Source organism: Trachemys scripta, chromosome 9, assembly GCF_013100865.1.
Source record: "Trachemys scripta elegans isolate TJP31775 chromosome 9, CAS_Tse_1.0, whole genome shotgun sequence".
Taxonomy (NCBI): domain Eukaryota; kingdom Metazoa; phylum Chordata; order Testudines; family Emydidae; genus Trachemys; species Trachemys scripta.
The window spans coordinates 13,285,692-13,306,525 of NC_048306.1; the positions used below are offsets into that span (position 1 = coordinate 13,285,692).

The 20,834-nt window shown below is 49.0% G+C and overlaps 1 protein-coding gene and 1 long non-coding RNA gene across 4 annotated transcripts in view; both read right to left on the reverse strand.

Annotated features, from left to right (window-relative positions):
• The window catches only part of TMEM255A (transmembrane protein 255A), a 54,017-nt gene extending 46,589 nt beyond the window's left edge, over positions 1–7,428 (reverse strand). Inside the window, exons 1-2 of one of the 3 annotated variants that reach the window (XM_034781504.1) lie at positions 7,221–7,428; positions 2,228–2,370 (exon numbers count right to left, since the gene is read on the reverse strand). In XM_034781504.1, the coding sequence (XP_034637395.1) occupies positions 2,228–2,370; positions 7,221–7,278 (201 nt within the window). In that variant the 5' untranslated portion in view covers positions 7,279–7,428. The remainder of the gene's footprint in view (positions 1–2,227; positions 2,371–7,220) is intronic. The other 2 variants (XM_034781503.1, XM_034781502.1) reach the window with 2 other exon arrangements.
• A 10,360-nt stretch (positions 7,429–17,788) lies between these two features.
• Positions 17,789–19,256, reverse strand: LOC117882979. Its single transcript, XR_004647150.1, has 3 exons — positions 19,150–19,256; positions 18,608–18,751; positions 17,789–18,059 (listed from the first exon to the last, which is right to left on the reverse strand). It is a non-coding gene; the product is annotated as an uncharacterized LOC117882979 (long non-coding RNA).
• Positions 19,257–20,834: the final 1,578 nt, after the last annotated feature.

The following is a 20,834-nucleotide window of genomic DNA, read 5'->3' on the forward strand; positions in this document are numbered from 1 at the left end:
TGAGTCCCAGTCCAGTGCTCTATCCAATAGGCCACACTGCCTCCTGTGAATGCACAAATTAGGCATTCCCAGCAAATAACCCACACAGCCCTCAGTGTCACAAAGGTTAGGCATCCCGCACTACAGCATGACTTTGTGTTGTGTTACCTACATCTCCACGGCCGGATCCTCAGCTTGCGTAAACGGGCAGGGAAGTCAGTGGAGCTATGCAGATTTACGCCGGCTGAGGATCTGGCCCCAGTCCCTTCTGTTTCCCACGTTAACAGTAAAAAGCAACACAGGGTACATTTTTATTCAAATTCCCACTAAAAGAACAAAAGCCCAAGAAAGTAATAATTTGATTCAGACAAACATCAATTTACACAGTTCTTCATCAGCCACCTTGGTAAACTCTGTTTGCACAGAACAGACAAAATAAAGGAAAGAAAGAAACGAGTACTAAGCAAATCAGTTACTAGAAATACTGTCGGCACTGTAGAATAGTGTAAAATCTATTATTACTAACTTCAAACAAAATGTAGGACTCCACACAAATTAACTAAGTAGGTGAGAGATGGCATATAAAGAGCAGTTTTCTTTTAAACAAGACGTTGCATTCAGGACACCTGGGTTCCATCTCAGAACTGTTACAGTTCTGCTGCATGACCTAAGACAAATCACTTAACCTCTTTATGCTTCAGTTGCTAATCTATACAATGGGTATTACTTACCCATAGTCTATAGGCTCTTTGAGATTATTGGATTAAAAGTGCTAAATATTATTAATATGTCTCTGTTTAACAACGACTTCCAACAGAAACAACTCTACCTTTGATCTTTGCAGAGATCTCCCAGGGACATCAATGGGACTCAGAGTAGAATGTGACTGAACGGGTCCCTTATGGAAAAAAAATCCAGACAGAGCCAAACACTCGCCTGTTTTCAGAAAAAAACTAATTGTTAACTCAATGGTTTTGGGTTTTCCTCTTCTGCCGTGATAGGGGCATTGAATGATCTGCACTTCTGCATGTTCTATTGTAATTCAAATGCATGAACAAGACTTTCCCAGGCTGCTACAATCAGAATGAAGCCATTCCTCTGGAGCTAGAGAAGCTAGCTTCTTCGGGAAGTCTCATAGCATGTGCATTCCTTCCAGCAGTCTCTTTGAAGGAGTCAGGAGAAACTCCAGAGTGTTGTGAAACCCTGGCTATTTTAAGTATGTACTGGATAACCCAGCAACAGATTACAATGTTCTCATATGCAGAAAGGTACGTGAGATCACTGCACATTTCCATCCAGCTGATTAACAAACTAACAGGCAGGGATGCAATCTGAAACGTCAGGTGGCCCTGCCTGCTATGCGGAGTATGTTAATTAAATCAGTGCCCTCAAGAATCTGAGTGCCAATGGGAACAGTGAAGGGTTTTTTTTTTGCTGATGGAGACATTTTTTCACTGGAGGTACAAACTCTATTGAGATTAACAACACTCCTCGTATAGGCCAGACAGCTGTAAAAAGGTAACAACTTTCAATCGCTAGCAATCAGGTCTGGTTTCCAACCAGTGGACTTCAAGGTGTTTAGACGCCAAAATTATATTCCCATCACTAAATAAATGGTTTACACTCTATGAATGACTTTCAAGAGGTTAAACATCCCTCTATGATGGAATCTTATTTTCCCATTTTCATTTTAAAATAGAAATTGGCACGCTAACTGTTTTGACATCCCTTGTCAAATCTAGCACTAATTTCTTTCCTTTCTTCAGCTGTTCCAAGTTTTTTCCAGTCTGGGGCTGTGATCCTGTAAACTACTTTGAATGTAACTTTATGCACAATGAGTCCCACTGAGCTCATGTGTGTAATGTTTTGCGCCTTGATTTCCCAACTGTTTTTGGCATCTCTCTCTTATTCCACACTGGATGAATCAGACTTATGCAAACTAAAAATGTTTTACAACAAACCATATGTCAGCCAAAAATCACATTTATCTAGAGAATTTGGAGCTGTACAGATCAATGTATTGTTATTGCCCAAGTCTAATTGGAGAAGACCGCAACTTGACTGGATGGGATTTTCACATGGACATGAGGTGGCATATGCGAAATAATAATACATAATAAATGGCAATAAAGTAGCTGAGCAGATGTTAGTATTTAGGAGAGGGTCACCCTTTTATAACATTTGCAGCATTACAAACGACTTTGTAGGCAATAAGTTTTCTAGACCTACCTACGAGTTCTATACTTACAATAACCCCAGGGTAATAACCTCCAACAGTCACATTTTGGGTTCTTGTTGTAGCAGCTAGGCCCACCGTAAGAATTAATACTGACACAATGAGGAGAGTCACAGTTACGTAGAGGGAATTTCTTTTTCTTCTATTGAATGACCCTAAAAACACACATACACAATAGAATTCGCTAATTCCATCTGGGGACAGCAACCATTTCCCAAAGTCCCCCTCCCACCATCACATGCTGCCAAAGCTTGATTTTCTCTCTGACAATGTAATATTCAGCTCTTTTTTATTTCTGTCAGCCATTTCTCACTTTAGCTGAATATATAAATCACTGTCTGGAATTAAGTTATATCTATCACTGTCCGGATATATAGGGACGGATCTCAGCTGGTGGAAATCTGCATAGCTCATTTGCCTTCAGTGGATTTATGCTGATTTGCACCAGATCTAGCCCTTAATGTCTGTGACAATTCAACTAACAAGGAATATTATTTTATTACTAGTACATGTATTAAATACATTCTTATTTAGTCTATTTGCTTTAGTCAAATTAAACAGCCACCATCCACTTTAAAAGGTGATCTCATCACATGATAATAAATACAGGCATCCAATCTTTTACGTAAATGGGCATTAGTAACAACCATTTTTCCTCATCCCATGGCATAAATATTAAACTATAATTAAGCTGCAGGTATGTTTAGATGCTGTTTGTAAAATGAATTTGTGGATTATTAAAATGTATATAACCTGCCTATAAATACTTAAGATTATGGACTAGATTTTTAAAAAGTAAGTTTAAATATGTATAGGTTGCCTGAAACCATGTAAATATAAAGTAATGATTCCATTAGCCAGCGGGAAAACCAGTTGTGATGTTCACACACTATTTTAACCCTGTTTATTCAATGTATATTTTGCAAAGTTTAAATCACTTTGCTAATCAATCCTTCTGATTACATTTTATAAATTATGTAAACAGAGCTGAGTACAAGTCGAGTCCTGCTGGCAGGATAATATATTTCCCTTGCCTGGCTTTCTGGATCGCGAGTGCTCTTGGGAGCCATCGGGGTGATTCTAAATCTGAGTTATGCGAAGTCTATGGTTGTTAGACTCACCCAAACAGCAACTTCTAAACATTCTAAGGCCTTCCCCAATAGTCTCCATCTGGTATTATAAAGAACCAGCCCAGAGGAGCTGCTAAGTCTGCAGGGAGAAGAAAGGACCAGTCTAACAGAGGAGAACCCCACACTCAAAGCTCCCTAGACAGAGACAAAGGAGAGAAGTGCTGGTCCAGATTCCCCCACACCTTAAAAACAGTGAAACCTATCAGCCTTATGAGACAGCCTTCTGTTCTGAGGCCATATTCCCCAGGCACACCAGCTGTAATCCCAATTCGCCTTTCTTTCTGGTTTACACACAGATTTTGTATCGATATAACTATGTAGGTTAGGGGTATGATTTGTTAGCTAGTTATATTGGTAGAACCCTGACTGTGGGTGCAGTTTTATCAATATAAAGGTGCCTTTTAACAGTAGAGCTTATTCCCCTTCCCATACAGGAATACCAGTAAAAAACACCTTTATACTAGGAAAACTGCATGCACCCAAGAGGGATTGTACTGCTTGAACTCTGCCAATACAGTGAAAGTGGAACACCTTGTGTTTGTAGACAAACCCTTAAGAAGGCCACCTCCATTAAGAACCAGTTTTCTATAGGTCTCTTGAATGGTCACTGACCAGTACATTGCATTTCACTGTGTATTAAGAAACTCTTTAAGGTGTATTATAGAAACTCTCCCTCCCTGCACACACTGACATCAGGGCAGCCTGATCAACGTCCCATTGCATCAGATGACATCGCTGTACCACACACTTCAACCTCTTGTTGAACAGCCACTGGGATCACAATCTTGTAACCTCTACTTGTGCAAGTATTTCTGACTCCCATTGATTTCATTGGGACTGCATATCTAAATAAGGCTTATTCATGTGAGTAAGAGTTGTAGGAACAAGGAATAATACCAGTAATATTCCGGTTCCAGGCTGATTGAATTAACTTTAGCTGCAGACGTCATGGTCAGTTATCATGAGGAGCGACAGCCAGCCAGCTACAAATATTTGGCCCTTAGCTCTGCATACCCCTTGCCAGTTACTTTTCCTGTAGTTTCACCATTCCTCCCGCTGACATCGCCCGCCCCATCCCGAGCCATCAACTTCAGCAAACTCCTTTAACTTTTTTAAAGCACAGTCTGAAAGCGCAGCTAGGGAAAAGTTCCATTTCAGAACTAACACAATTTGCTACTGTGGTAGGGGGACGAGTTCCACTCCAGGATGGATGCTCAATCCTCCTTTGTTAACGTTATTGATTTGTTTTCTATTTCTGATACCCTGTGAAAAAATGCCTTGAAAGATTGGCAAAAACTCAGGGAAATAATGCCTCATGAGATAATAGCATGAGACTGGGGAAACCATCTCTAGTATAAGTGCTTACCCAGGCTAACGCTAACTAACAAAGAACAGGTACAAAACTGCTTATAAAAGGAAAAAAAAAAAAAAAAGATTTCAAACAGCTTCCCCTAAAGCCACTTCCTTCAAAGATTGTCAAAGTGGCTCCTAATATCCAGGCCAGATCTTATCACCAGGCCCTGGCTTTTACTGGCTACAGGATGAAATTAGTATGTGTGTGTATAGATGACTAAGTATTTTTCTGTTTTGTATTTTGCTAAATGTGCCAAATAAGTTAACAATGCAAAATATGCCCTGCTAAAGCATTTAAAATCTGTTGACTCTTAAGGAGAACGTTTTCTTTGTATTTACTGCCTGACAAATACAGCTTTCCCTAATGCTCCATTGTTTGTATTTTATTTATTAAATCCCAATTTAATTATTTTTATAAATTTACATTCCAGATGGATACCTTAAATTCTCAAAGACTTACAGGTTTAACTTAGCCAAATGGGCAGAGCTTGTGGAAAGAAAAGTAAAAAAAAAAGTCATCAACTCTTTTATAAAGAATAACTTAAATTAGTCCTGCATTTTGTCTCATACAGAGTTGCTGTATTAACCAACTTTAATCAACGGTTAATACGCAAGCTAGTCTGAATGTACACTTGAAGTGGTTTATCTATAAAATAGCATACAAGTGGGGTTTGAATGCATGCTTAATTGTTTTGGGAAGGAGAACGGAGGAGTTAGAGATCAGTGCTGTTTGTGTTTGTGTTGTATGTTTTGCTAACATATTTAAAATGTGTCTGTCCTTCAAAAAGATCATCCATTTTAAACCTTAGGAGCGTCCTGTTATTCACAACTCTTTAGTATATAACACACATTCCCCACTGGAAGAAACAAGCCAACACCAGTTTCTTAGGTTACTGTTAAAAGTTTAGGGTAGTTTATCTTTATTTATATTGTCATGTGTATATCCTTAGACCATTGACTAAAAAATAAAATGATTATCAGAAGCGGAGAAGATGGCACACAATGAGCACATATTTAACACTGATTCCTTGGTCATTAAGCCTTTTTACCATTCATTTCCTGTATTTAGAATTGTACTAGTGGTTTTGTGCAATTATTTAATTGAACGTACTTGGATTTGTAATCACCGCATTAAAGCATATCTTCCTCCAAAACAAGGAAGAGGCATGAAATATGTATTTATTTGTCATGATTCTTGTAAGGATAAATTCAATACATTGAAAAAATATCTTTCAAAATAGCCAAACGGCCCCATGAATGCATATGGCCAAAAGTGATACCTAGGGGAGGCGGGACGTCTAGTGTGGGCCAGCTTATTGGACGAAAAGGGGACGGAAAAAGATAAGAGTTATTATCTGGCTCAGGCTCACAATTTCTCTAGCGCAAGCTACTTTTACGGCCGTAAGACACTGTCGACTACCTTGTATCCTGAGCTGTGACTCCGGCACAAACACCCTTTCAAACACACCTCACCCAAAACAGTGTTGATACATTCAGTGGCTCCCAAGAACAAGTCTACAGCATTCCCCAACACTGCAGCACCTGACCCAGAATTAGTGCTTTATTAAAGCATAATGCGAGAGCAGGTAGCGTACATGATACATAAAAAAGGCTGAAAAACACATTAGCTTCGTGCTCCCCCACCGAATGAGGGAGATAAGGGGGAAAGTTCTTGGAGAGAGGCTATGAATTCTGCAACATTTCCTGAAATGCTGCTCCAATTGCAAACGGGAAGCTACTTAATCATACGGTGTTTGTTGTAAACCTGCATTGTCGTGTGTTAGACCCCATATTTAGCTGAAAATGGATTTCAGAGTCAGGCTTGAGCATCAAATGATTAAACTTCCGCTTACAAATGAGCAGATTTAAAAACAACCCTATGTAGGCGCTACCAATGGGCAGGAGGGATGGCAGGTAAGCACCAGCGTAAACAGAAGCCATTGCTTGCAAAAAGCTTTGCAAAATGTGGCCCGGAACAAGCAGTTTAGAGGCATCACCGAAGCCGGCCAGCCTCTTCACTTGGAGAAAAAGACGAGTGGAACCACTCGCTGCCTGCTCGTGCTGTCACTTGCGTGTCTGTGCCAGGGGCAGGAGGCTTGGGCCCCGCTGCATTGGTGTGTGCACAGAAGTGTCAATGAAATGCCAGCCACCAACGGAACGGCCCCCGCCCGCATCGCACCGCAGGGCGCGGTAACTCCGCTGCCGGCCGGCGATTTGCACCGCGGAGCAGGAGCAGCAGGCCCCGCGCCTCTCTCTCGGCATCAGTTCAAGCCGATTCGCTTGCCGGAGCGGGGCCTTGCAGGTGGAAACGGGGGGCGGCTGCGGGGAGCTGAGCGAGCCGCCTTTGCCCCGGCTGCCCTCAGACCTGCCAGCTTCCCCCAAGGCGCCCGGGGAGGGGCGCCGCCTGCCTGGCCAGGGGACCCGCCAGCCGGCCCTGGGGCAGGGGGAGCGGGGCTGGACGTGCCCGCCCCGGGGCAGGCAGCTGCCTGCAATCCCGCCGAGCCCGGCCCGGCTGCACTTACCCGCGGAGTCAGGCAGGGGGACGGCGCTGGAGCGCTGCTGAGTCAGGGACTGGCGCATGGTGCCGGCTGCCAGCCGGGCCCCGGGGGCGAGCGAGCGAGCGCCTAGAAGGCAGGAGCGCGGCGCCTCCTCCCCGGCCGTCTGCGCCCAGCAGCGGCCGTGTCCCCCAGCGCAGCCCGCCTGGCCATGCCCGGGCCAGCTGCTCTGGAGGCGGCCGCCGGCGCCTGCGCAAGGCTTCCCCTGCCCAGCTCGGCGGGGAGCCCGCTCCCCACCGCAGGAGGAGCCCCGGACCCAGGGGTGCCAGCCCCGTGTCTCCCCCCCATGGGCCAGCAGCAGCCGCGGGCGTCAGACCGGCTGGGCGAGTGCGGGAGAAGGGGGCAGCCGGAGAACCATTAACAAGCCCAATAACAGCGATGGCTAGTTCAGTGCAGTGCCACCTTGCAGCGATGCCCAGTGGCCTCTGCACGGAGCCCGGCGGTCGGTCCGGCCCGGATCCCATCCCGTTGTTTCCAAAGAGTTCTTCCATTTGCAGGTCATCCCTGCACGGTTCAGTCCTGCTGATCCCCAAAGCTCTGGGGTGTTCAGTGCTGGCTCCAGCCAGCGCTGCAGATGGGTCAGTGGCAAAGTTAGCCTCCAGGGCTGGGTTCTGAGCCGCAGCTCACACCCATGTGGTTTAGGGGTATTGGAGAGAGCTGAGTTTTTTTTAAACTAATTGCAGAGATGAGCAAAAAAGTGTGGCATTCAGCTCCCAATACTTTCTTCCCCAAAGTTCAGGGTACTTGCCCTGTTTCCAACAGTTGGTGTTTTTCTACATGTCTGAGCTCCTGGAGTCATGTGATTAGGTGAGACTCTGAGCTTTTATTAAAAAATGAGTTGAGTTTCTAACCCCCAAGGCTGCAGAGAAAAGCTTGAAAGTGGGGGCCCAAAAAAGCTCAAAATCCAGAAGGCAAATAAAGAGAACTTCAACTTTATTGTTCAAAATCTTGGGGGGGTGGGGCTGACTCATGATTTTTGCATCCTTGGGGTTGGTAACACTGTTTGGATCCAGAGTTTTTCATTTGGATCCCATCCTGAACCTCTAGAATTTAAACTGGACTAGGACAGCTTTAAAGAGAAGAGGAAACATTCAGATTTAGCATATTAAACTGGTTCTATGTAAAACTTGGCTGTTTCCTTTAGCGAGAGCTGGTGCAAAGTCTACCCAGGTTCCATCCATTTGTGATTACACCCACCAAATTCCACTCTGAGTTTCATTTTCAAACAAATCCCAAATCTCAAAGCAAATCTTTCTCTAAATCCAAGGCTTCTGCTGGTTTTGTGTCAAAACCACGCAAGGAATCACTGGTGTCAATGTAAAACCATACATTGTCCCAGTCTGGCTTGAAAGGTTGGGGAGCTTCCGCAAAGCTGCTAGCAAACCTGGTCTGAGCTTCATATTCATACATAAGACACAAAACCAGTCATGTTTTATAGGATTTGTGTTTTATCTTGATCGTTTCTCACAGCTGTGTAGTAAAATAATGATATCTGAACTGCTGAGTGTTCACTAGGTTTCTCGGTCTTCCCCCCCATCAATTTATTTCACACCAATGGTCCATATGCCCACCTTGCAAATGTTATCTTCATTTTTTTTCTGCTGGTTGTAGAGGCCAATCCTGTAAATCCTCTCACTAATGCATTCTTACAGGATCTGGCCCTTAGGTCCTAACCCTGTAAATTAACTATATGCAGGCAGACTCCATTGAAAGTCAAAGCAAACGCTCTCTCTGAGTCCAATGGGATAGATCAGGCCTGGAGACACAAGGAATAATATCCCTACGTCTCTGAGAACTTACCCCTGTAGATTGGGCAGTTGGGGACGTGGCTCATTATCTGCTAAAAATACAAAGTTTATTTACTTTAAAAAAAAAAACATGGATTGCACCTTTGTTTGAATAGCTGTCTAAAATGGCAGATTATTATTGATATTATAGTAGCATCTAAAGGCCAGGATCTCAGTGTGCTAGGCACTGTGCAAACATATAACAAAGACAGTACCTTTCCCAAGAGCTTACAAACTAAGTGGGAGACCATAGACAATGCAGGGATACAACAAACAGACAAGGAGAGCATGAGGAAACAATGGAACACTGGTCAGCTGGAAAAACAGTGCTCAGCAAACCAGCTGCCATTGTCCAGCTTTTTGTAGGCATCAAGGCAGAAAGGAGTTTAAGGACTTGAAAGAGGACAGTGTGGCTATGAGGATGTTTAGGGCGAGCTCCTCCGCCGCATAAGGAGCGGCAGGAGAGAAGGGTGAGGATGTTTGTTGGAAAATTTAATAATTGGGCAATCGAGACTTTGCAGAACAAAGGTGGGAGGCCAATGACTCAATCGTGTAGCAAAGGGGCCAAGTCTGATTGAGTTGTATGTGTGTAAGGTAGGCTGGCTCATGGATCTGGTGTGGGAAAATCCTGATATTCAGACAAAATACATTGCCACTTTTAAGAAACGTTCTTCCCAATTACTCACAGCAAAGACCCATACATGCTGAACTTCATAGCTCAGACTGCTCGTCTAGTCCATGAGGCCCTGCCCCTGCCCCCCTCTTCCCACTCCTTCCTCGCACCCATTCCAACCCCTTCCCCAAAGTCTCTGCCCCCTCTCTGCCCCTATTCCAACCCCATCCCCAAATCCCAGCCCCGCCTCTTCTCCGCCTCCTCCCCTGAGTACGCCATGTCCCCGCTCCTCCCCCCTCCCTCCTGGAAAGTCCTAAGTGCTGCCAAACAGCTGTTTGGCAGGGGGAGCACTGGGAGGTAGGCGGAGGAGCAGGGATGCGGCGCGCTCGGGGTAGACGGGGGAGGGGAGCTTAGCTGCCAGTGGAGGCGGCGCCTATGGTGGGCCGTAGCAAATAACTTGGCCCGTGGGCCTCGTGTTTGAGACGCCTGCATTAGACCATCCTCCCATAGCTTTAGCACAGGACAAAGCTGCACTTAGCCTCCAAAGCATCATTTCTTGTTTTATCCCAACAGTGATTGTTTTGTAATGGCTCCAAAGCCTCATGAAATGGGAGACCTGTTTAAAGTCTTGGCTGCACAAACAGCATGCTGTTAGGAGGTAGCTAAAAGCTGAATGAGCCTGTGCTGTTTTTTGGTGGCTGCTGTCGTGGAAAGAATCACCCACGCATTGATTTTGGTTCACAGACTCAGAGCCCGAGGCCTTTATTGCAATATGTACCAAACGCGTTTGGGGTGCAGTTCGAGAACTGACACCCCTAGGACCGCTCGCAGGCGGCTTTTATTTCATTCAACCGCAAGCAAAGTACAAACAATACGTCATGAGTTAAGAAATTGGGGTTGGGGGCAGTCCCCCCTTCCCGGCACCTTCCTTACTATTTGCCGAGAATTGGGTGCTTTATTTGGGTACAGGGGCGCTTGGTGGTTTTCCCCCAGGGGTGGTATTTGGCACCAGTTTGGGTACATTTCTCGGCAAGGTACATGTTATTTTCCAGGGTTTTACGGTTAAGGGGGTTACCAGGGGACACCTAAAGAAGATCTATGATTGGCTAATTTTGCAGATAGCTGGAATTGGAAAGTTTGCTGCTCGTTGCAAAAGCAATTTCTTAATGTAAGCCGATATTCTGTTTTCATAAACAAGCGGTTATTATTATATTTCATAAACTTGCGGTTATTATATTGCTAAAGCAGTTTCTGTTGTAGCCTTTATCATTGTTCTTTGTTTTTCCTCCCCCCTCCTCTGGCCATTACCCTTAACCGAGTTTGGCAGAGAACTGTGTTGTACGGTCTTGCTCAGGCCTGGGCCTGTACTGCTTTGTGTAAGGGTAGTCAGCATAACAGATCTCTGTTGGAGGGTTTATTTCGGGGCCTTCAGATTTAAAGCTTTGGCTATTAAAAAGAAGGCCCCCCCGTTCTATTTCCCCACACTGCTATTCTGTGCTCCAAATTCTGAGCAAATCAAGTACCTCACCCTCATGATAGCAAAGAAAATTGGCAAGAAGCAAACCAAGCAGGGATAGCTGCCTGAGTTTGCTACCAGCCTGAAACAATAGCTCTTGGACGTGTAAACAGCCCCATTCAAATCAATGGGGTGTTGACTCTGACGCTTGATGGTAATTTTAATGGCAACATCTATTTTACTGCTGATCAAAACATACAAGAAAGGAGAGAGAGGATGATCAGCTGTGACACTCAGAGCTGCAAGAAAGGAGATGGATGCTCATTATACGAAGATCTGTGCAATCTACCATGAGTGGCATCTCAGTTGGGTGAGGCTTGGTTTGTGGGCGGGGCTTGGAAGAGACCCACTGCTTTTCCCCCCAGTTCTGCCCCTGCCAGTCTGCATGTATGAATTAGGGATTTGAATGTGCTGATGCACACCGTTACCCAGTTTTCACATACAAGCATGGAGCTGTTAGCTATGGACAGATGGGATCTGTGCATGCAGTGGAGTTGTATGCACTTTGACCTGAAAGGGCCACCTATTCGAGTGCACGAGCTGGTCAGACTGCGTGCCAATTCCGTCCCAGCCTTCTCTGCTGAGACAGCCAACAAAGGGTCAATTGGGCTAATGGTTTCTGAGCCAGGCATCTGCCCCGTAACACCTGAACTGAGTTTCTTAAAATAATTTTCAGAGGGTAACAACTTTCAGTCATTACTGACCTGGGCTGGGCTCAAACCATTAACTTTAAGGCTCTGATCCTGACTGTACTGAGAACGGCATGCACCTGAGCCTATGTGGATTCTCATTTGCTGCAGTGAGACTCCACGGAGGCACAGGGGTCTGCTCACACAGTGCTCCATGCAGGATTGGGGCCGTTGCCTTAAAGACGAATGGCTCACCTCCCATTGCCAGTTCACATGCCGAGGACAAGCAAAGCTTTGTGCATCCAGTCTCGCTTGTGCAGCTCTAAAATGGCTTTCCTTGCCAAGCTGTGCTGTAAGTTCACTTCTAAAGCCCGTCGAGTTTTGTGCGAGCACAGACAGGGCTGTTCTCTTGGCTGACGAGGGAGCTGGAAGGCGGCATCTCGAACAGCGGAATTCCTAGGATTGGACATTGTGGGTACCTCAGGGATTGTTTAGAGAAGTAATAAAAACAAACATCTCAACAAAAGGCAATCAGAATGTGAGGAACCTGCCAAAACACCCCTAGCCATACTGCTGAGATCTTGGCTAAACTTCTAACATGTGCCTTTCTAACCCCCAAGCCTAAAAAATCTGATTTACATCACCCTCCCACCTCCCTTGTGGCAATGTGGCAAGCAGTCTCATTGAAATTGACAAATTTGCTAACCCCACTCAGTTCTTTCCCTCTCCCCCGCATGTTTCTAATGAGCTGCAGCACCCATAAAAACCTCTGTCATGATCGGTGATTCTAGTCTGTGATGAGGATTGCTAGTGTGAGATGTAACATGCTGGGTAAATCCCATCAGGCCTGGGATGATTTTGAAATCTTGTCTTGTTTGGTTCCGTGCCAGTTGTTACTTGGGGCAAACTTCATGTTTCATCTTTTAGGATTCCAGTTTCACGTCTCTTTAAACTCTTCTGCAGGTTTATGGGTTTGCCTGACCATAGGGCATGCAGGGCAAAGGAAGAGGAGGAGAGAGGCTGAGAATTTGGGAGGGGGTGTTTGGGGAGAGGAGAGACACAGGAGACTTGGAGGGAGGAAAGAGAGAAGGGAGGCATTTGGGGAAGGAAGCTAAAGATTTGGAGGAAGGAAGACGAGATGAGGGTGTGGTGAGAAGTGGGTGACAGTGCAGCAGTATGAGGCAGGAGAAAGGAGAGATGGAGGGATTGGGCAGAAAAAAACAGGAGAAGGAGGAGGAGGTTTGGGAGACAAGGAGGAGAGCTTGTGAGAGAAAGAGGAGAGTGAAGGAATTGTGGTGAGATCAGGGTGAGGGAAGGAAGTGATCTGGGAGAAAAGAAAGAGGGGGCTTTGGAGAGGGAGGGGCTTTTGGGGCAGGACAGAAGGGTATGGGTGGGAAGGGAGGAGAAGGGATGATAGGGGATAGGCTGGGGGATGAATAGGGAGAGGGGCGAGTGCCAGGGCTGGAGGATGGGTAGGGCAGATGGGGAAGAAGGGCAGTGAGAGGATTTGGGGAGAAAGGGAAAGTGAGCAGATTTTTGGGGTGAGGAAGAGGACAGAATGAGGGGAACAATGGAGGGGTTTGTGGGGAAGGAGGAAAGAGAGACTTGGAGACTAAAAGCACCAGCCAAATCTGCTTCTAGCAAAGCCTAGGGGTGCACAGGAGGGGATCTGCTTACAGACTTCCCTGGAGCCAGGGCTGGCTTTAGGAAGTGCGGGGCCCAATTTGAACATTTTAGGTGGGGCCCCGACAGGGATGACTAAAAAAAAAAAAACACGTAAAAAACGCCCTTTTATTTCTTCCATGTATTATTTACTTTCCATAACTATATAAATAAAAATGGTATATTACATACATTGCTAGCTGGAGGCAGGGCAGGGGCTGACTGGAGGTAGGGTCTGCCTGGAGGCAGGGCAAGGGGTGTGGGGCTGGCTGCGGGCAGGGCAGGGGGTGCGGCGCTGGAGGCAGGCAGGGGCTGGCTGGAGACGGGCTGGTGGGGGCAGGGGGTGCGGGGCTGGAGGCAGGTAGGGCAGGGGCCCCCCTGCTTCTACCACCTTGGCCCTTTAAATAGCTGCCGGAGCCCTGGGGAAGCTGCGGGGCTCTCACGGCTATTTAGAGAACTGAGGCAGCAGAGGTAGCTGGAGCCCCGGCACTTTAAATAGCCCCCGGAGCCCTACCTGCGTAACTCCCTGTGTCTTATCCTTCCAGCAGCCCAGCTGGCGGGGGTTTGAAGGTGGGTGGGGTGGCCCTGCTCTCACATTGTAGTGTGAGGGGGTGGGAGGCAGAGTGCGTGTGGGAGGGGAGCACAGAGAGGCCCGGAGAGATGGGGCCAGGCTGGAAAAGCAAGTGACAGAAACTGGAGGGTGCAGAGAATCTTCATTCCCCAGATCCCCCCACGGGCTCTTTGGAGCAGCAGGGTCTGGAAGTGCACGTGCTTTAAAAGGCACTGAAAGTGCCAGGAACTGTGATCAACTTGGGGGGCCGGACAGCTTGGCCAGAGATACAACCCCCTAGTGAATTTCTGGATGTGACCACTGCCTCTCCGTCCAGAAATGACATCCCAACTGCCTCTTCTCAGAAATGAGGCATTTCTTAGAACTGAAAACAAAAACCCTTAGCAAATATTGAACTCTTTCCACTGCTGGGTAATGGTCACCTGGGGCTGAGATGCAGTCACCTCTGGGGTGGAACAGCTGAGGAAAAGCAGCACAGCAACGCTACATGGGGATGGCTCGCCCAGCGCTGAGGTGCAGCTGTCTCTGGGGTGGCTTCTTCAGATAAAGTGATCTTATGAATGGGTCCTTTTGTCTTTGGAACTCACTGCCACATGAGCCCTGCTATGTATCCTGGAGCTCTTTGCTGAGGCTTTTTACTGCTTTTTACTCCTGTTTGATGGTCTCCTGTCTGGTATTTCCCAGGTTTGGGTTCTTTAGATGAAGGGTGAACCACTCAATAAGACTCATAGACGTTAAGGTCAGAAGGTCATCTAGTCTGACCTCCTGTACATTGAAGGCCACAGAACCTCACCACCCACTGCTGTAATAGACCCCGAACCTCTGGCTGAGTTACTGAAGTCCTCCAGTCATGGTTTAAGGACTTCAAGTTACAGAGAATCCACCATTGACACTAGTTTAAACCTGCAAGTGACCTGTGCCGCGTGCTGCAGAGGAAGGCGACCCCTCCCCTCAGGTCTCTGCCAATCTGACCTGGGGGAAATTCCTTCCTAGTCCCAAATATGGCGATCAGATAGACCCTGAGCTTGTGGGGGAGACCCAGCAGCCAGACACTTGAGAAAGAATTCTCTGTAGTAACTCAGAGCCCTCCCCATCTAGTGTCCCATCACCGCCTGTTGGAGATTTTTGCTGCTAGCAGTTACAGATCGGCTACATGCCATGGTGGGCAGTCTCGTCATCCCATCCCCTCCATAAACTTCTCAAGCTGAGTCTTGAAGCCAGTTAGGTTTTTTGCCCTCACTGCTCCTCTTAGAAGGCTGTTCCAGAACAAACTAACTTCTGCCCCAGTCTGTAGTGGGCCTCACACAACAGCTATCAGAGGCGGGGGGGCGAGCTGGCCTCAGTCCATCTCAATGTGGTGCTAACTCTGAACCCTACTAATGGCAAGCCACTTCTCAACACCCCACATCTTCACTTTGGATCTCAGGCTGGGAGGCAGGAAGGCAGTGATCAGACAATGAAAAGTTACACAGCCAGCTGTGAATGCTGTTGGGTTTTCTCAGAGTGCATCATGGCCGTGACACCCTCCACTCTGCATTGGGTTTGTTTCCTGTCTGACGCGGGTGGAAATCGAAAAAAACATGGGAATGGCTCTTTCTGGGAAAGAAAAGATTTAGCAGATTTATCTGCTTTCTAGGCATGCAGCCAGCATGAAGCCACTCAAAAAGCACGGAGTTGCAGCTGATGCTGCGGGGGGACAGGTGGGTAACAGCTGCAGAGTTGCACTGAAGTTCTCAGTGGGGACCTTGCTGTCACCAAAGGCTGTTCCAGGGGAGCATCTCCTTTGGGCTTTTACTGCCATTGGCCATGATACACTGACACTCTGGAACCCTGTATCCCTCAGTAGCACACAGTATTCACCACTGTGATATGATTATGAGATGTTTTGTATTAGGCATGCCTTGTGAGGTGGGATGTAAAATGTCTGGATCTGTTGAACATTAATAACCTGTTGGATTGGATGTGCTGTCATTGTATGGGAAGTTATGCTCTCTGTGCGTTTCTGAAATATGTTGTGAGGTTGGGAGACGCCCACAGCCTGCTTTACAGTAGAAACAAAGGAGGGCCAGAAAGGTGTTGATGGCCCATCAGGGAGAATCCACTCTCTGAGAGACTCCTTGGAGAGGGCACTTAGTCAGTGGGGTACTGCCTGACCAATGGGCTTGCCTGACCCCCATGACACAGCAACAATCTTTCTAGCAACTGAAAGAGAGTATAAAAGAGGGACAGAGACATCATAGAATGTCAGGGTTGGAAGAGACCTCAGAAGGTCATTTAGTCCAAGCCCCTGCTCAAAGCAGGACCAATCCCAACTAAATCATCCCAGCCAGGGCTTTGTCAGGCCTGACCTTAAAAACCTCTAAGGATGGAGATTCCACCACCTCCCTAGGGAACCCATTCCAGTGCTTCACCACCCTCCTAGTGAAATAGTGTTTCCTAATATCCGAGCCTGGACTCTGGGACTGCATTAGTCGCCAACAGGGGAGTGTGGCAGGAGAGGACCCAGAACATGTCTACCAATAACTTTTTCTGGACTGCTGAGGTGGGGGGAGAGGCCAGATTCCATCTGGCACTGTAGGACTCTGAGGACGCTCTGGGATCGGGAGCGAAGTCTCTGGAGCCTCGGGAGGTGCAGGTTTGGAGACATGTGGCTCCTACCTAGTCCAAAGTAACCTGCCGTGCTCCCCCACAAGAGCCATGTTAACAGGCAACACTGCCTCTGTCTTTCCTTGGCCACATGTATCGTGTCCTTTTTCTGGTGGTTAGTCCAGAAAAGGAGGACAAGCGCTCACTACTGCTACCACCTGAGGGAGTTGCAATAGCCCCAGAATCTGGGACTTCAAGCCCCTAGAGTGACCTCTTACCTTTATAGACACCCCCCTCGCCCATACACAGCTATTTTAAAGAGACCTCTTTTCAACCCTTCACCACACAAGAGAAAGCTGGCAGCATTTGTCATTGACTATTTATTTCTCCTCTCCTGGCTCCCAAACTGCTTCTCCTCCCTACTGCCGCCAGCCACCTTCGAGTTCTCCCTCTTCTCTCCCTGGCTCTGCTCATTCGATTGCAGCAGCTCAGCAGATGGTCCAGCTTTACTCTTTCACTTCCATTCTCCTTCCCTTCTTTGGGTGGCTGCATTTGCCATTGAGCAGGCTGATGGAAATACCTGAGTGCTCTGTCTAGGCCAGGGGTCTCCAACACGCGGCCTGCGGGGCTATTTCTCTAGGTAAGCGGCTCCAGGCCACAGGCCAATGCCATCCTGCACCCCAACCCCCTGGGGTGAGCCGCCTGCCTGCACCCCAATCCTCTGCCACACCTGGCACTGCCTCCTGCCCCCCAACCCCCTGCCTAGAGCCCCCTACAGCACCCCAACCCCCTACCTCACCCCTCCAACTCCTTGCCCTGAGCCCCCTGCCTGCACCTCAACCCCCTGTTGCACCCCAACTCCCTGCCCTCAACCTCCTGCCACATCCTACATCCTTCCTGCACCCCAACTTCCTATCCTGAGCCCCCTTTTGCATCCCCCACCCCCTGCCCTGAGCCCCATCTGAACCCCAACCCTCTGCCACACACCACACACCCTCCTGCACCCTGTACCCCAACCCCCTGCTCAGAGCCCCCTACTGCACCCAACTCCCTACCTCACCTCTCCCTCTCCCTGCCCTGAGCCCCCTGCACCTCAACTCCCGCCCTGAGCTCCTGCCACTCCTCCTGCCCCCTCTGGGGGCAGGACTGGGGGCAGCGAGGGGGGGGGGTGTCAGTGATGCGGCCCTCGGGCCAATGAACTAGTCCTCAGCCGGCCCTCGTGGTCATTTGAGTTTGAGACCCCTGGTCTAGGCTCACAGGCCCAGCAGCTAAAGCCAAGTGCTGCTGAAAGCAGGGGGAGATTAGCCTGGATTGGCAGGAGTTGAGGCTTGGCCCATAGGGACCCCAGGCACTGCCGCTGCTGCCACCTTCATGGTGAATCCTCCAATGCCTCACCAAAGGGCTCTTCCACATTCTGCAAACTGGCCTCACTGGCTGACTGTCTAGGAGAACAGAAACCCTTTGTTAGAGCCGGAGAGTCTCTTGCCACGGCTCCCTGAGGGTCACAGTCAAACACCTGCGAGTCTCTAGGAGGCTCTCAAGCAGTTCCCTGCTCAGGCACTTGGCACCCACTAGCAATGGTCTCTGACAGCGGCATTGCCAAGGAGAGCTCAGCAGTTGGTCCCTTCTATGGCTTCCTGAGTGGGAGGGAGGTTGGTCTTGTCATTTAAGGCCTAGTGTCAGAGTCAGGGCTCCTGGGTTCTCGGACTTTGGAAGTGGGTGGAGTCTAGTGGTTGGAGCTGGACTGGTATCAGTCCCACGCTTCCTTCCTGCCTCTGTCAGGGACGTCGTGTGTGACCTTGCAGCCAGTTGCTTTCTATCCCTATGCCCCAGCGAACAGGGATAATACTGATCCACCTCAGAGGGGCTGGCAGGGGTCACCAGCGTCATGACTCAAGTTGGAACCAGTTGTGCTCTTGGTAGTGAAGGGCCCAGATTCAGTCCCCATGGATGCCCAGGGTGTCTGTATTGTGGCCCTGGTTTGACTCACCTAGCATTACAGGCTGTTTAGCCCGGTCCTGGCCAGGCGTGGTGCATCTGCTCCTGGCCCTCTCATCACACAAAAGAACATGGCCCACCAAGGACAATCCATCAGCTCCCATCTGGTGTTCAGCTCCAGGATGGATGGGGAGCACTAGCTGGACCATAGAAAGACAGGGGGGTGTTCTTTGGTGGAAACTGCTGGAGCTTCAGCCTCTGCTCCCACCTCCACGCTAAGGGCTTCAAAAGTGGTGCCTGACCCCAGGTAAACAAAGTAGCCGAGCTGAGGCCAGAGTGGGACTGATCCTAAGAAAAGAGCAGATTTCTCCTCTGCTCTAGGGAGATTCCCCTAGGAAAAGCAGCTGGGGTGGGGCGATACAAGCACTACCCCTCAGCCCTTGAATAGCGGGCAACTGGGACTTTGGGAGCCAAGGGACTGGTGTATCTTGCTGGAGATCAGAAAGGGGCAATGGAGAAGCTGTACCTAAGGCAATGTCACGGCTGGGTCAAGGGCAGCCAGACCTACTGGTCAGAGCCAGAGTCCACACTCACATGACAGGAGTGGAGAGTCAGCCAGGTCAGGATACTGGAAGATCAGCAGCAAAAGACAAACTTGCTATCACCACCACAACTCAGATGCCAGGAAATCAAGCCAGGGGAGCGGCATAAGAACCAGGCAGCGCACGGTCCAGAACCGGGAGCAGGCCTGGTGTTCAGTCAGCTTCGTGTTCCTGCTGCTGTCTTACGCAGGGCCAGGGGGCCAGTGAGCTTTCCTGGGACTCCTCCAATAGGACCTCAGGAGTGGAGCCTCAAACTGGGGCTGAACTTCATGGGTCCGAGGTAAGCAATTTTCAGCAGGCTTCCAGGTGGAGGGTTGGAGTGTGGCTGCTCCCATGAACCCTGCAGACCCGGGTTGGAGACCCCTGGGTCATGACAGTGAGTGATCTCTCCCCGCTCAAACCTCCTGCAGCAGGAAACAGTCTCCAGGATCCTGGACACCACCTCTGAGAATAAAATGAGGATATCATGATGAGAAATAGGGCTCTGTACCAGGGTTGGGATCCAGGGACAGGGAAAGCTCCCAGACAGGCTATGCATCGGGGATGCCATTTCTCCCCCAAGAGACCCACATGCCCCAAGAAGTAAATGGCTCTTACCTCAATGAGGGACTGGGGTCTTCCATCTAAGCCTCTTTGAGAGCCGGCATTGCTGGGACGAGGTGACCTGTCCCCGCTGCTCCCTGACGTGGCTCAGCTACAGGAAGCGCCCGTCTGGGAGGCTGTGCCAGATCCCAGGGCCTGGAAGACAGCTGGAAGGAGGCTCCTATTCCTGTCACACCCAGAGACCCCATAGAAGGGCCAATAGGAGAATAAAGGGTAGAAGGTGAAGCTAGCCCTGAGCCTCTGTCCCACCCCCACCTCCTCAAAAGTGGAGCTTTCCGAGCTCCAGTGGGGCTGTGGCCCTGACACAAGGGCTTTTCTGCACCATATGGGGCAGGGAGAGCTCTGCCTGGGCGCAACGGGAATGAGCGGGGGTAGACCAAGGAAAGGGAGGAGGGGAGTGGGTGCAAGGGAAAGAGGTCCTGCCCCATATGAAGGAATTTGGGGGGCAGAGGGAAGAACCTGCTCCACAGAGAGGGGGGAGAGTTTCTGTGAGTGCCAGGGAGCTCTATTTCCCCTTCTCGCTCTCCCAATCAGAGGGAGGCCACTCCAGCTGGCCCAGTCTGGTCCTGACCAGAGTCGTCTGCAGGGTAGCAGTGGGCGCACAATAGGGCTGGGCGGTTTTGACAGGGTTGGGACTCACCAGCGTGGCGCTTCCCGCTGGTCGCTCTGGGAATTAGCTCAGTCCATGGGGAACGCCCTCTGCTGGCAGCGTCCCATCCGTCTCTTGTCCTCCATTGGCATCTGGAGCCGCGTTGCTCACCGCTTCACACTGCCTCCAGCAGTGCCTACTAGTCCATCCTCACCCCATTCCAGGGGTGGGGGTTAGCAACAGGCCTTGCACCTGCCTTGATTGGCAACTGCAACCCCCAAAGTCTAGCCCCTTGTCTCAAGGGCCGGTTACAATTTGTCTTGGCCATCGGATGGCCAGATGCAGTATTGCCCAGCCCGAGATGCTGGTCTCCTGCTCTGGAGACAGACCTTCCCCCATGAAATTCTGGGACAGACTACCTGCTGCTCTCCTGGGCAGCCATTATATAGGGCCTAGCCTAGCCCTGATTGGCTGGCTCTAATCTC